Source organism: Botrytis byssoidea (assembly GCF_014898295.1).
Source record: "Botrytis byssoidea strain MUCL 94 chromosome Unknown BBYS_023, whole genome shotgun sequence".
NCBI lineage: Eukaryota > Fungi > Ascomycota > Leotiomycetes > Helotiales > Sclerotiniaceae > Botrytis > Botrytis byssoidea.
In genome coordinates, this window is record NW_024065864.1 from 389,100 (window position 1) to 404,458 (window position 15,359).

Here is a 15,359-nt window from a genome sequence, read left to right on the forward strand (position 1 = left end):
TTCCCGTTCTTTCCCTTTCCCTTCCACGACTCGTCCTTTTGTCCTAATTTAATCATCATCATCATCATGTCTACCATCGGCACGAATTCTGCAATTCCTGCCCCCGCGCAATCATACAATGAACGAGGTTACGGCGCTGCAAGTACCCCACGAGCACATCCACAATCTCAGATCATCAACGGAGGAGGTCCTGCAGTCTTAGATTACGCTTCCAACGATCACGAACCTCATACCGACATTCAAAACTCACACGGAAGATTTAACGAGGAGTGGGATGCGAGTCAACGAGGAAGCTCCATAATAGACGGTAATATGCATCGATCACATTCAGTCATGTCGCAAGGCGATACCTTGATTCCTTCGAGAGGGGGAACTCTGAAAAAGAAAGCTTCATTAAAAAGAAGTGGTAGTAGACGAAGTTCCAGGGCTGGGAGTGTTCGCAGTTTAGTTGTTCATCCACAAGGTGATATCGACGAGGCACATAGTGCTTTCTATTCTCCAGTACCCACCAGCGGAAATCCCACGGATGTTTTAGCAAACCGATTTCAAGGTAATTCACCATAGCTTTTGATCGGCGACAATATGCTAATCATTTTTTTCTACCTTCAGCTTGGCGTAAAGTTCTGAAGGATCTTATCGTTTACTTCAAAGAAATCCAAAGCCAATATGAGCATAGATCAAAGAGTCTTTTGAAGGTCTCGAATGTTATCAACAATACCACGGCGCCCGCCGTCTTTTTACCTACCGGTGGAATTGACGACGCCCTCCAAATTCTTCGCAACTATCATAAATCTGCAATCGCAGAGGCAAACAAGTCCAGAGATATCGAGCAAGATGTTATTCTTGCCTTAACCGGCTTGCGTAGCGATTTGCAACAGAAAATTAAGGAGATTAAAGGCTTATCGGGCGACTTTAAAAATTCCGTGGATAAGGAGATGGAAGCTACTCGAAAGGCTGTGGCCGCATTGCAAGATGGTTTAGGTCAATCAGACATTGATCCTTCGCAAATGACGGGCAAGCATGACCCATACTTACTCAGACTTGCGGTGGATCGTCAGGTCGAAAAGCAGATTGACGAGGAGAATTACCTTCACCAGGTATGTTTCATTCTTTTTTATATAAAAAAGCAGAGGCTCAGGAGCTAAAACAACCAGGCATATCTCAATTTGGAAGCCTCTGGGCGTGAACTCGAAGCTATCGTAGTGGGCGAGATCCAAAAGTCTTACAACGCGCTCGCAGGTATATTAAAGCGCGAGGCAGACAGTGCCTATAGCGCAGTAGACGAATTACGCGCGGGTCCAATTGTCATGCCAAAAGATCATGAATGGACTGCATTTGTGGAAAATGATGAACATTTCGTCGATCCAAAAGTTCCTATTCGAACACCAGAGATTATAAGATATCCTGGACAGGATAACGAGCTTGCTGGGTGCATTAGAGAGGGCCTCCTCGAGAGGAAATCCAAGTTCCTAAAGGTAATTCCCACCATGTCCAAGTTCCACGATCTTCTGCTGACTCTAATTTAGTCTTACACGTAAGAAATTGATTAACAGTGATAACCATAATATGTATCGTGCTAATTTCAATTCTAGTGCTGGCTGGTACGTCCTTTCTCCTACTCACTTGCATGAGTTTCGCTCTGCGGATAAACTCGGAGCGCCCATCATGTCTCTCTATCTTCCTGAGCAAAAACTCGGCTCTCACTCGAATGAGGGAGGATCCTCAAACAAATTCATACTCAAAGGCCGTCAAACTGGAGCATTACATCGCGGACACTCTTGGGTTTTCAGAGCGGAAACACGTGATACTCTGCTCGCTTGGTACGAAGACATCAAGACGTTGACGGAAAAGTCTCCACAAGAACGTAATGCATTTGTGCGTCAGCATGCCCGCAGCGTTAGTGGTACATCACAACGAGCTGGTTCCATCAGCAGCGACGGTGTTATGGACGAGGAGGACGAAGAACCATTTTCGGCACATGCATCAGCCATTGTCGGCACTCAAGGACTCAAACAAGAACAAAAGCGTCCTGAACCAGGTGGGAGATTTCCATCAGATCTACAAATTAATGCGACGCGTGGCTTACAGGCTCCCCTTTCGTCTTCTAGCGGAAGTTCCATTTTTGGAGGTGAAGCAGATGATGCAGTGATTACCGCTGCAGCTCTACCCGCAAGTGGTGTTGGCCATCACTATGGAGAGACCCCTGGCCATGCGTCGCCGACACACGCACAGATGATAAATCAAGCTGCTGAAGAAGATGGTGTGAACCCTTATACTTACGAACCCATTCAGAATATGAACACTACGCGTGATAGTCAACAATATGAGTTACCTACCACTGCCGCTACCGCAGGCTTAGGCGGCGCCGCTTTGGGCATAGCAGGCACAGCCGCATACCACGATCACCAGCTTCAGAAACAACGCGAGCAAGCAGACATGGAAGCGACTACGATAGCGGCCCCTGACACGGATCGACTCCGAGAACAAGCGGATTTGGAAGCAGCTATGATTGCAGCACCCGACGATCATATATATGACGACAAGACGCAGCAGCAAACAGATATAGAAGCCACGGCCATTGCTGCACCTGACACACACATGTCCGGAGGACGTAGCCAGGGCGATATCAGCGCGGTCCCTTGGTTCAATGGAGCAGGGGAGACTGCGGCCATATCGACAGTAGCGGCTACTACGGCTGTCCCGACTACCTCAACTGTCACAGATACTACCGAGCCAAGGTCAATGGAGGCCCTCCTCGATCCCCTCGCAAAGGATCTCGAACGTCCAACTTTGGCTGCTGGGCAAAACCATCAAAGCGTTCAGAGTATCAGCCAATTGCATGTCCCCGGTGAATTTCCCAGGACTAGAACAGAAACTGGAAGCTCTTTGAGTAACGAAACTGTCTAAAGTGGGTACCTTTTTTTTTTTTTTTTTTTTTTTTTTTTGGTAGGACAGAATTCAGAGGAGAGAAAAATCTGGAAGTATTCTGTATTTTGTGCGTATGTATTGGGTGCGTTAGCGGGTTCTACGGTAAAGGGGATGGAATGGAATGGTTGGGATTGGGATTGGATGGCTGGGGAGGAGGAAAACTAGGTTATAAGACTTGGGAATGAGGAATTGGCATGGAGGGGAAGGTATGGATGGATGGATGGATGGGCTCGATAAGATTTCCGCGATACTTTTGCTTGAGGAACTTGGGATTGAATGCAATGCAATGCGATGAAACGATCTCTTTTGTGGATTTACTATTGGCTACCTAGGTATTGCCGAGTAGATATGTCCTGAATATGAAATATTAGTTTTATGTTCGTGTTTGTGTTCATATTCATTTTGATATGGTGCCAATAAGAGCGGAACAGGAAGCAATGCAATATTGCAAGTGAGGCAATATTTGGGGGCAGAGACCCTTCTATGTCAAGATTGGAAGAAACTAGATACCTCGATCATTATGTTTACGTTTACACTTGGAACTTATTTAATACTGTACTCTCCACGCAATCGGTCATCCTCAGCCCCTCGTCTATACACAAACATACTGGTGAGTAATGTATCGTATGATCTCCTTTCTATTATATCTATGTTCCTTCTCTCTTCTTCACTGGAGGGTTTGGGAACGGGGATGGGAGGGGAGGGGAGGGGAGGAAAAGGGGTAATTCCTCTTTTTGCTTCGTCAAAGATGGAGATCCTGAAAGGGGTAGGGAGTGGATGTTCTATTTAGGGAATAAAGGGAGGAGAGAGTAATTGTGGTAAAGAGCAGAACAGGGGGGGCGGGGGGTAATAGCCGAGTTGAGATGGGATAGGAATGAAAGGAAACGAGAACGATTTTGAGAGTTTTCTTGTGGGTTTGTAATCAGAATCACATTGTGCGGTCTTCAGATTTTGAAATGCTGTAGGGCTTTTCATTTCATTGGGTGAGATTGGATAGAGTGAGGCCCCCAAGCACATTCAAAAAGTGAGAGCTTCTTGATCAATCCCTACTTCGGAATATCCAGACTTGCGTTTGAAAATGATCTATTTGGTTGAAAAAAGGCAATTCGAACAATATTACACCGAACAAGCAGAGGTAATTGCTGTAAATCCATGTCGCACTTGATTCTTGCTAAGATCTTATTATGGTGTTGTTAGTATGATTTTGGTCTCTCCATCTAGTCTCATAATTTATTATACTATCTCTGGCTTTTCTTCTACAACTCTAATACATCTGCTCGCATACTCTCTCGACAAGACACAGCTCTGACCAGTCTACATATTGAGATACACTAACGGGATTCCCGATGATCCATCGTTGAACCCTACCAATTCAATGGCACATTCTTAGAACCTGGCAACAAGGAGTACCGTGAGAAAAACTCTAATCCAAGGTTTGAGGCGTACTCTGGTCAAATAGGACATAGGCCTCGCCTGCGGGTCAACTTGCAGAGGATCTTCGCAATTCTTGATGAAAACTCATTTTGCAAGCCCTTCTTCTGCTAACATACGAGTAGGTCTCTTGCTTGCGGTCATCGTCACGTTTGAACTTAACGTGACTCTTCGTTATTAGTGTCGCTATGCACTGAGCCTTCCTCGCGCCGATATACGGTCGGAAAACTTTTAGGAGTATGGATGTTGGGAATGGGTTAAGATTTTATTCGGGCTGAGATTTTCAAAAGGATTTGGATCTTCAAAAGGGTCGGGAATTTTGAGTCGATCGGGAATTGAGAAGGCGTTGGGCATTCAAATTGGAATGAAGGCTGCAGATGAATCGGAACGTTTACGTGGAATGAATATTCTAGATTGGCAGGCAATATAGACAATCTTAACGTTCAAGCCAAAGGATTTTAGTCCTTTCCGTATTTTGAAATATTCTTGTATCGAAAGCTTGGTAACTTTGAAGTGGCTAGCTTAGCTACTTACCCTCTACATAGAATGACAAATATAAGCTTGCGTCTTGTGCAATAGACCGGCACCATAAATCACGAAACCATTATGAAATTGTAATACTCTTTTCATTCTTCTCATCTCCCCATTCCTCATGACGCTAAATCTAGCATACTAATAGCAAGGAAAACGAATTGCATCTCACGCCTTTTCTTATGCAGTAGTCATGTATCTCATGCTCGTATTTCACATATTCTTATTTCATCATCTTCATACTTGATTTCCCATCTTATCATGCTTCTAAATTTCCTGCCTCCGAACGTCTCAAACTTTTTAAGCAGCAGGCGCAACAGGAGCCGCAGCTGCAGGCTTCGCTTCACCTGGGAAAGGGTTATCCGACCTTCGCTCATCACGAAGTGCTGTGAGTTTCTCAATTGCTTCTTGCAATGAAACAGGCTTTCCTCGATCTTGACTCGAGGTATCATCACGATTTCTAACATTGACTTCACGACCCTTCATTTCTGTGTCGCCGACAACTTTTAAAGATATTAGTATCAATTTGTAACAAAAGGCATATGCGACTACTTACCAAAAATAAAGTTGTATTGTGCCAATTGACCTGTACGGATCTTCTTTTGAAGAGTGTTGCCACTGAGGTCAACATCAATGAACATTTGTTGTTTGTGGAAGATGGATTGCACTTCCTTAGCATATTCAAAATAACCAACTCCGACTGGGATAACAAGGATTTGGCGTGGACTTAACCAGAAAGGCCATTTACCAGCGAAATGCTCAATCAAGATAGCAGTGAAACGTTCGATACTACCTGCCATAGCTCGGTGAATCATGACTGGTCTGGCACATCCAGGGGTAAGTGGCTTGTACACTCTTTCCTTTGGTGGGGCATTTGGATCCTCTGGTTCGGCATTCTTCTTTGGCTTGACGATCGGCTCCTTGACGGCGTCTTCATCCTTCTTAGTTGGTACATCACCTGTGTTGTATTCAAGTCCAAAGTTTTGAGGTAACTGGAAATCAAGTTGGATTGTAGCGCATTGCCATTCTCTCTTGAGGACATCGCAAATAGTGATATCAATCTTTGGGCCATAGAAAGCACCGTCGCCCTCGTTGAGTACCCATGGTACTCCGCCATCAGTTGCTGCGAATTCGTCCAAAGCAGATCGGAGTTTCTCCTCTGCCATATCCCAAGTCTCGAGTTTACCCAAGTACTTCTCTGGGCGAGTAGAGAGGTTCAACTTGAAGGTGAAACCCAAAAGACCGTAAATAGCCTTGAGAAAGTCGAACAAACCAGTGATTTCATCCTTGATCTGGTCTTCCCTACAGAAGATGTGGGCGTCGTCTTGTTGGAACCTTCTTACTCTAGTCAAACCAGTCAACGCACCCGAAGCTTCATTACGATGGAGAACACCGAAGTCTGCAACTCGCCAAGGCAATTCTCTGTGACTGCGTTCGCGGTGACCAAACATCAAGCAATGGCCAGGGCAGTTCATGGGCTTCAAAGCAAAAGTGTCCTTTTCGACAGGGAATGTGAACATGTCATCCTTGTAATACGCCCAATGACCAGAGGTCTTCCAGAGCTCGGAGTTGTACATGTTTGGCGTAATAACTTCTTCGTAGCCACGGGTCCAGTATTGCTCTCGCAAAAATGACATGATTGTGTTATAAATGCGAGCACCGTGTGGCAACCACATGGCAGATCCAGGTGACATTTCGTGGAAGAAGAATAATTCTTGATCCTTACCAAGTTTTCGGTGATCACGCTTTGCAGCCTCTTCCAGAAATTTCTTGTGCTCAGCCATTTGCTTCTTATCTGGGAATGAGACACCATAAATTCTTTGCAGAGAGTCGTTCTCCTTATTTCCGAGGAAGTAAGATGCTGAGTTCTTCATAATAGCAAATGTCTCGATTCTGCCAGTGTTAGGGACGTGAGGACCTCGACATAAATCGATAAGAGGTCCATTACGATAAACAGTGGTCTTGGTTCCATCAGCGATCTTGTCCTTGATGATGTGTTGCTTGTATTTGTTGTCCTTGAACATCTCCAGAAGATCATCCTTAGAAAGAACCAGTCGCTCGAACTTTTGCTTCTCCTTGACGATTTGACCAACCAATGTTTCCAAAGGCTTCCAGTCTGCGTCAGTGACTGTTCCTTGGTTTGGCAGACCCATCTCGTAGTAGAAACCATTGTCGATTGGGGGGCCGATACACAAACTGCAACCGAATCGTCTTTCTGATGCTTCGCCCAAGATATGAGCACTAGAATGCCAGAAGACTCTTCTGCCCTCTTCGTTCTCGAAAGGGAGCAGCTCAAGTGTGCAATCCTTCTCCAAGGGTCGCTCCAGATCCCATAATTGCTCAGAATCTCCATTCAATTTCGCGACAACGGTGCGCTTGAGAAGACTCTTCGAGATTCCCTCTGCGATTTGGGCGGGCGTGGTTTCCCAAGCAATACCCTCCTTAACAGATCCGTCCGCAAGAGTAATGGTGATGGGATCTCTTGGTTTTGCAGCAATTTCCGCGTCATATTTTGCCTTCAACTTGTCGAAAACGGCTATGCGATGAGCGATAAATTCTGGCGTTGGGTTGAGTTCTAAAGGTCCGGCATCGACCCCACTATCCCCTCCCTTCTCCTTCTTAGGCTTTGGTGCTTTAGGTGCTTTTGGTTTCTTCTCTCCAATGGCAACATTTTTGACACCCTCTGCCACCTTCTCAACTGCCTCCTTTGCCTGTTCCATGGTGTTCCGAGGTAGGTTGTTGTTTGAAGTTTGCTGTACTTGGGAGGAGTCAAGTACAACTAGACGGTGAACTCTCTTGAATATTTTTATGACTCCAATTATTGTAACGTTTGTCCCTCCTCACATGAACCGTGCACTCTGCAGATGACTAAGCTATTCTTGACCAATGAAAATCATTCTCATCTTTGGCTCCACGCTACCCAGTTTTCGCTTCGAATAATTTTTTGGAGAGCTTTAATTTTTGTACCTCTCCAACGATAACGCCTAAACACCCTCGAACAATCGCCAACATCAAACAATGTCTTTCCGAGGCGGATCAAGAGGCGGTCGCGGTACCGGCGCAAATGCTGGTTTCAGTGGTGGTAGAGGAGGATTCGGTGGTCGTGGTGGAGGTACGTTGACACTCTTTGCGAATTTGAGTAGATCAATTTGTGCGCAATTGCTAACGATTCACACCAGGACGCGGCGGTTTCCAGCAAAGAGACAATGGTCCTCCAGCAGATGTATTTGGTATGATTATTCCTGTTCGCATTGTTAGAGCCAATTGCTAATTAAAGATAGCTATGGGATCTTTCCTCCATGCCAGTGAAGGAGAAATTGTCTGCGAATCCATCAATACTAAAATTCCTTACTTCAATGCGCCAATCTACCTAGAGAACAAGGTATTTAATTCTCAATTTGAAACACTTTTGTAAAATATAGACTAACAGCCAATCGATAGACCTCAATTGGTAAAGTCGACGAGATTCTCGGCCCCATCAACCAAGTTTACTTCACCATCAAGCCGACCGAAGGTATCCAAGCTACTTCATTCAAGACTGGCGACAAATTCTACATCGGCGGCGACAAACTTCTTCCTTTGGAGAAATTCCTTCCAAAGCCAAAACCACCTCCAGGAGCACCAAAACCAAAGAGAGCCGGTGGTGCCAGAGGAGGTAGAGGAGGACCGATGAGAGGCGGACGAGGTGGTGGAAGAGGTGCGCCACGTGGAGGTAGAGGTGGTTTCACACCAAGAGGTGGCAGCGGAGGATTCTCCAGAGGTGGTGGTGGTGGTGGTTTCTCTCGAGGAGGTGGTGGTTTCACTCCTCGAGGTGGCGCGAGAGGTGGATCGAGAGGAGGATTCTCCAGAGGTGGACGTTAAAACGGTAAGATAAAGAATTGAAGTAGACCAAATCTGGGTATATGGCGTTTAGGGATATGTTCGTTGGTACGGCTTGGGCTGCTGCGAACTTCTGTGCAAAAATTGTACTTTCTTAGTCAATAGTCGGTGGACGATAGGAAAATCATGAAGCTTCGGGCAACATATTACACATACTTTACCAAAGAGAACCTGTTCTAAATTGAGATCAATCACCCGCCCGCCCAAAGATTACAGATCGAAAAGCCTCCAGTCACATTACCTTCTCTATACGTTTGGTCTTCATCTACTCTCAACGAGACATTCCTTTTATCCAAAAAAACGTTCCCTGGGAGTATCTCGAATATCTCGCTAGGTCTTCGATCTTATACACATTTCATGTGCCTATCTAATTCGTTGATTACCAACACAAAAATGCATAATCTCTCTCGCTCTCCATTTTATAGAAGCCAGCAATTCATTACTTTTCGATTTTAATTACAAGATTAAAACTGCAGGTGCTGAAAATTTTCGTTCACTGTTGATATGTTGTCTACAAATGATTTTATGTTCATTTTTGTTAATGGTTATTGAATTCCTTATTCAAGTAATGGCGAATAAAGTTTCAACCATCGGGTATAGGAGAAATACTGTAGTAACCATATTACAGTCTCATGGCGAAACAAATCATCGACTTCTCTACTTGCATATGGTCGTTGAACATAACATGAGAAGAGGATTGCATTTAATAGGTATATTTGCGCCAGCTCATAAACTTCAAGGTATCATAATACATGCTTCATCTCCACCTCACCACCAAGTCGGGTATGTCTATTACCATCCCTTCTTCCCACCACGTTCCCCCCTTCATAATCCACATTCGATCCCAAGCATAACGTTTTAATCATGGCTTGGGGATATGAATGGTCTTACTAGTCATCATGCAGCCCCAAAGAACAAAAAGTCCCACAACAGGATGAAACTCAAAAATAGTACCAGTGCCCACCGTTCCCAATGGTATATTGTCCAAGATCCAACCCTTGGATACCCAGTATGCCATTAGTGCGGCAATGGAGAGGGAAGTAGGGATCGGTGTGCCTTCGAAATATTTACTCTTTCCAGTGGCATCCTTAGGAACATTGGCTACCGTGATATTGAAACGAGCGAGACGGGTGAGACCACAGAGGACGAAGAAAGTAAGGAAGAGGTGGTCGAGAGGAGTGCGGATACCGATAGCAAAAGCTGCAGCAGCGGGAGAAATACCGAAGGATACCTATAGGAGAAATCGTTAGAATCAAAATTCTGACACGCTTAAAGTTAGAAGGAAGAACTGTACCAAGTCCGCCAAAGAATCCAATTCTTGACCCATCAAACTACTCTTCTTTCTCCATCTGGCAACCTTCCCGTCCATGAAATCGAAGAACAATCCAAAAGGCATAAAAGCTAAAGCCGCCCAGAGATTTCCGTGCGCATCTGAAGGGCCCAGACAATATCGCATCGAGGCGAATACAGACATAACGCCACAGAACCCTGATTTGTAAAAATTAGTCAATTTGTGCGAGAGACTTTTGGAAAAGTAGAATTACCATTGAGTTCGGTGATCAAATCCGCAAGATGCAACATCTTGATCATGGAGAAATGCCCTGTATCTTTCTCTAACAACCTCTTTTGTTTATCCATAGCTAGAGCATTTGTTAGCACACAATACAATAGTATAACATCAATCTATTGATCCAGGAGGAGGAGGGGTAATCAAAGGAGCAATTTTAAGCATACCTGGCCCACCAGCTGTTGCATCCTTTGTTGCGCCATTTGCGGCATTACCGCTATTTCTTTTCAACATCTGAGATATATCAACTCACGCTGGGTATTCGAGGTGTAGGAAATATGTGAGGGTATCGTGAGGTTGTTGGTTTTGAGCCTTTTTGGGGAAGAGTGATTTTCTAGGTTTGTTTTCTTTTCGTTTGAAGAGCTTGGTTTTACCAGCCATGACGTTGAGATATCGCCAAGCCACAGCTGAACAAGGGGCTTGAGCAAACCTTAAAACACCAATAGCACTTGTTATTGCCTTGGAAGGAATTTGAATGGATTGCACAGCCTTTTCACCCCATGGACAAAGATCGAATTCGAACTGGTCATTTATTACATACATAAGCTTTTGGGCACCCAATCATGTACTTGGTGATACAATCATTCTTGCCAAGAACTTTGAGTAGGACTCGAAAAATATGCACAGCTCACAGATATATTCCACAGATGTGTTTCACAGATATATCCCGCAATCACTTCATTCAAGGCTGTCAGGAACTGGAAAATCTGTCATTTATTCTAAAACGCCTCTATAGATATGCCCAAGTTACGCCATTCGTACTGAAGCTTTTACCTAGGTATTGTTACTAACCACCCAGAGAAATAAATATCATAGGATAAACGGTAATCTGTAGGACCGTTCGAACCACGTCTTCCCAAACCAAATTATACAATATTAATGCGTACTATTCGCTCCCTCAGCGATTACCTTAATGTTTTCTACCGAGTAAGAATGATACCAAACCCATCAATCCATGATGCACATGATCCTGAAACGCCTGCAATAGTGTATCCTCTCGGGGGTATCAAAGTATGCCTGGAAGTGTTAGCGAGATCTTATGCAAATGACCGGATGTAATAATATGAACTATTTGTAAGTCCTAGCAACTTATTTGATATAGCACCGGCGCAGGATAGGAAAACACTAACCCAGAACCACCAGCAGGGTTTCCAAAAACCTGGGACTTCCTGCCTAAACTAGTCATAATTGCAATTCCGTCCAACCACAACCCACTTCTGACGTAGAATCCAGTAATGTACTCTCCACGACGTGTATCTAAAAAAAAATTATTAGTAGTTCAGACGGGACATCTGGAGATTTGGTCACATACCAAGACTGAAATCTGCGGATGATCCACCCCTCTTGCCAAAAAGTTGAGAGGTCGCATCTTCATAAATAAACTCTATACCGTCGAGAGCGAAGCCCGCCCAACTATAATGCAAATCAGTCATCGTACTTAGGTGAAGCATTTTAAGAGTTGTGCGAATTGCGACCCAATATGGTCCTTCCAGCCGGGTTGAAACAAGCTTTTTTTACTTACACTCTCACTTGTATCATTAGTTTCGTTTGATGAATTGAACTGTCAAATACGACTTCTTGTGGCTGGGTTCCGTCCATCTGCGATGCACCCAGCTTACTGCTCCTGAAAGCTATCTGTCCATTCTTCAATTTTAGCTTACTAGCTTTTGAGACGAGTTGGGCAAAGTCATCAACATCATGGCTGCCACCAGCAAATGACTTTACGGATATCTTCAATTTTGCTTTTCGGCGGTCTTCGGGTAGCTGATTTCTTAAATCTTGCTCTGTAAGAGCAATTTGTCGTTGAATAGGACCATTGCCATTCCCATCTCCAAACTCTTGCCAATAGTGACAAAGATCTTCGCCATCCGTAAATATTTCGAGGAAAGCTACACCAGATGCCGCTGTAATTATCACGCTTCCATTATCCACAGGCCAGACTTGTATAGAGTCATCGTTAGCTCGCGGAGGATCTGTAGGAAGTGCGAACGATGGGTGACTTCGAAAGCGTAGAGTGTCTAGCCTATGCCATGTGCATTCGTCTTTTGGTAGAACTAGCCCTCCCTTCAATCTGGTGCGTGTTGAATAAGGTTCTCTGGTGGTGAATGATCGGTTCAACATGACGTAGTCTCGAAGCATTACACCGTTCTCTTGATGAGGGCATCCAAACAAATGGCCCACTTCATGTAAGTGGGCACCTATTCCAATGTTGGCAGCCTCCCAGTTGCTGCCGGATTCATTACAGTCATTGGCTACAAAATTAGTATCGGTGGTTGTACAATCAGAGAATGCTGGCACAACTTCTTCGAGTGTAGATGGATAACTTTGTAGCGCCTGACTGCCAAAAATAGCTAGTTGAAGCTCGCCCCCTCCACCTCCGAGGGCCGCATGACCAGTGATCATATTGTGCTGTTTCTCCCAATGAGCGTCCAGGAGGAGAACTGTCACATACTGTTTCTGACCTGGCTGGGGCTTAAAATAGTTTTTGACGTCTTCACTGGCAAAGGAAAATAGATCGCCTCGGCGGGCACCATTTTCGTTCTGCTGGGCGACATCAAGATGCCGAAGTTCAGCAACAGTCTTAGAGCTTCGAATAACATGGATTTTGGCTTCACTTCGCATTGTCCCAGCTTCCCGGTCTCTATAGTTCGAGGTTCCCGTGATCCACTCTTCTTCAAATCTAAATGTCCTCCTACCAAGCTTATTTCGGTACATCTGCTCAGCGGTAAATGCTTGCCACCTACTAACCGTTAGTCCGTTCTCTTTAGGTAGAGAAGATCGATATTGAGACTGATAGAAAAACAAGAATCAAAGTGATAGGATATGCTTTCGCCCTCTTTCCCCCTCCCCCAAAAAATTTCGTTCCCGGAGCCACTGATTCCACAGAAAAATGCTGATAGTCAATTCCAGCAATGACAACTTACCTACTCACCACTAGGATAGTAGAAATTTATAAAGATGAGAAATATACGTACAGATAAGCGGCCATTCTGAATTTTCGTATGGCAGTATCCAGGCCATTGCCTTCTCTCTCAATGCGCGAAGGAACAGCATCAAATGTGCCGGGTGAATCTTTTCCGAGCAGTATAACCAATTGAAGTGGAGGATTTGTAAGAGTAGGCAGCATGTGAAGAGTGAGGAAAGAGGAGTGTACAGGATTAGGAGAGTTGCTGTTCGCGAGTTTTGGAGATGTGAAATCGAATCTCAATCTATTCGGTCCCGGGGTAAGGTAAACAAGTGCCTTGAAATGAGACTCGGAGACCGGCCAGTATGTCGGAGGAAATCCATCGTCTAGACGAGTGACTGTGAGCGTCCCATCTATTTGAACTTCTGATGGATCAGATATTGTGCCATATATCGATAAGACCTTTTGGTATACCTGTTATGACGTGTATAAGCTTCACCAATCCTGGAGCTAAGATAGGAAAGCTTACCCATGTGTTGTCGGTGATGGATAGAATTCGCGGCGAATATGGCGAGACGGGCAAAGCCGACTTTGAAGAAGGGGATCCTACACCCGACATCCCAGATACACTATGTCTATTTGATCCAGTGGTAGAAACAGTTGGTCGAGCTGCTCCCGCACCGTTGAGGTTCGATGAGGACTGTGAGTTTGTCATTGTTGGTGGGGTTGTAGCGCCGTAAGAAGAATTTAAGGATATTTGTGATTTACTCGAAGTGAATGTGTTGCTTCGAGGGGCACTTCCACCACTCGCATTACTACCAGTGGATTCACCTGTGCTGGAGTCGGTTGTTTTTGCGCCGGACTTGGAGCGCCTCTTAAAGTCCTTCAAAAAGGAAGGGGCCATGATATAGCTAGAGCAAGGAGTGTAGCTGAAGACAAGGTCTCCAGATGAGTTAGCTTGTGATGTTTTGATATCAAAGCGAAGAGGACGTTGAAACAAACCTTCGGGATTGATGACAGCAGAGATGATGGCAGACCTTTGGTGGTATTTCATTCAAGGGAGTGCTTCCCTCGACTGCCGTAGTTGAGAAAGAGGAGTGCTAATTTTAGGACTAAAATGATGAAGCTTCTTGCTTGCAGTTCCTGATGGGGGGCTAGGGGGAAAGAAGTTCTCCAGGGATATTTAATCAATGGGGAATCAAAGAAGGCAGATCCTTTTTTCAGAAAGGCAAAACGAAGGTGTGAATGGTGGGTGTGAATGTTTTTAAATATATTAATGGATTTAACGTTTCCCAATCAATCAAGCATCACTGAGCGCTCGTATCAAAAGCAGAAGGATAAGAACAAGAACAAGAACAACAAAGAGAATGAGTGTAATGATGGATGACCTCGGAAATGATATTAGGGAGGATTCTTGAAGAGTATTTGATTATTTTATCATCATTATTACGTGTAGATTGTAAGAGAGGATTAGATATTGTTCAATTGAGTTGAAATTGGAAGAGAAAAAGGGTAATTAGCTAGATGATCTTTAATTCATTATGAAATACGTAGTGAGGGACGTAGGTAGGTGGTAGGTGGTAGATGAGTGGAACGGTTGGAGATGAAGTTGGTTACTAGGTAGGTTGTAAGTACCTAGTAGTCAGTTAGGTAAGTCGGTGCAGGTGGGACGTGATAGGACAAAAGTAATAAGTAAGTAGCAGATAAGAAAGTCTATGCCAATCCATATATACCTAGGTAGGTATATATATGGAGGTATATGTGATGGCCGCCTATTTGTAAAGATAAATATAACATAGATATAAATACAATAATATTATGGTAAAAATTGATCCAACCTCGGAACTCCGTACTACACTGGAAAACCGAACACATTGAAACTTGAAAGACACCTTATAGACAAGACGGCAACAGTTTGGCGGGGAGCATGCTTTCAAGGATATCTATAGTTCCTACCTTACCTGGTACCTAGTAGCGTTTATCACTTAGGGGCCCTTGCAATTAATGACATCCATGAATACTCCGTCGTTATGTTATCCATAATCCATCCTCGAGCCTCCCTCCTACCCAGCCATATCCACTTTATGTTGAGCGGAAAAGAAAAAGAGTACTCTGCAC

At 44.5% G+C, this 15,359-nt stretch overlaps 5 protein-coding genes across 5 annotated transcripts; 2 read left to right on the plus strand and 3 right to left on the minus strand.

The window, feature by feature from the left end:
- Positions 1-66: 66 nt before the first annotated feature.
- Positions 67-2,907, plus strand: EAE97_009728 (uncharacterized protein; the record flags this gene model as incomplete). The annotated part of the gene is made up of 5 exons (XM_038880243.1): positions 67-550; positions 610-1,097; positions 1,155-1,475; positions 1,527-1,534; positions 1,593-2,907. The coding sequence occupies 5 exons, from the start codon at positions 67-69 to the stop codon at positions 2,905-2,907; spliced, it is 2,616 nt and encodes an 871-aa protein (XP_038728949.1).
- Positions 2,908-4,949: 2,042 nt separating this feature from the next.
- On the minus strand, positions 4,950-7,751 carry EAE97_009729 (uncharacterized protein). Its single transcript, XM_038880244.1, has 2 exons — positions 5,447-7,751; positions 4,950-5,393 (listed from the first exon to the last, which is right to left on the minus strand). Exons 1-2 carry the CDS (start codon positions 7,608-7,610, stop codon positions 5,191-5,193), a joined length of 2,367 nt encoding a protein of 788 aa, XP_038728950.1. The 5' UTR covers positions 7,611-7,751; the 3' UTR covers positions 4,950-5,190.
- A 114-nt stretch (positions 7,752-7,865) lies between these two features.
- Positions 7,866-9,199, plus strand: EAE97_009730 (uncharacterized protein). The gene is made up of 4 exons (XM_038880245.1): positions 7,866-8,002; positions 8,070-8,120; positions 8,172-8,272; positions 8,332-9,199. Exons 1-4 carry the CDS (start codon positions 7,909-7,911, stop codon positions 8,749-8,751), a joined length of 666 nt encoding a protein of 221 aa, XP_038728951.1. The 5' UTR covers positions 7,866-7,908; the 3' UTR covers positions 8,752-9,199.
- A 432-nt stretch (positions 9,200-9,631) lies between these two features.
- On the minus strand, positions 9,632-10,570 carry EAE97_009731 (uncharacterized protein; the record flags this gene model as incomplete). Its single annotated transcript, XM_038880246.1, has 4 exons — positions 9,632-10,000; positions 10,064-10,257; positions 10,314-10,409; positions 10,504-10,570. 4 exons carry the CDS (start codon positions 10,568-10,570, stop codon positions 9,632-9,634), a joined length of 726 nt encoding a protein of 241 aa, XP_038728952.1.
- Positions 10,571-11,256: 686 nt separating this feature from the next.
- Positions 11,257-14,145, minus strand: EAE97_009732 (uncharacterized protein; the record flags this gene model as incomplete). The annotated part of the gene is made up of 6 exons (XM_038880247.1): positions 11,257-11,353; positions 11,467-11,593; positions 11,649-11,749; positions 11,859-13,076; positions 13,312-13,715; positions 13,771-14,145. The coding sequence occupies 6 exons, from the start codon at positions 14,143-14,145 to the stop codon at positions 11,257-11,259; spliced, it is 2,322 nt and encodes a 773-aa protein (XP_038728953.1).
- Positions 14,146-15,359: the final 1,214 nt, after the last annotated feature.

Excerpts from the sequence above, each read along its gene's own strand:
- EAE97_009729 (XM_038880244.1), bottom strand. The coding sequence starts at position 7,610 with ATGGAACAGGCAAAGGAGGCAGTTGAGAAGGTGGCAGAGGGTGTCAAA. Across the intron at positions 5,394-5,446 it reads ACAATACAACTTTATTTTTG|TTGTCGGCGACACAGAAATG; the intron begins GTAAGTAGTCGC and ends TATCTTTAAAAG.
- EAE97_009730 (XM_038880245.1), top strand. The coding sequence starts at position 7,909 with ATGTCTTTCCGAGGCGGATCAAGAGGCGGTCGCGGTACCGGCGCAAAT. Across the intron at positions 8,003-8,069 it reads ATTCGGTGGTCGTGGTGGAG|GACGCGGCGGTTTCCAGCAA; the intron begins GTACGTTGACAC and ends GATTCACACCAG. Across the intron at positions 8,121-8,171 it reads TCCTCCAGCAGATGTATTTG|CTATGGGATCTTTCCTCCAT; the intron begins GTATGATTATTC and ends AATTAAAGATAG.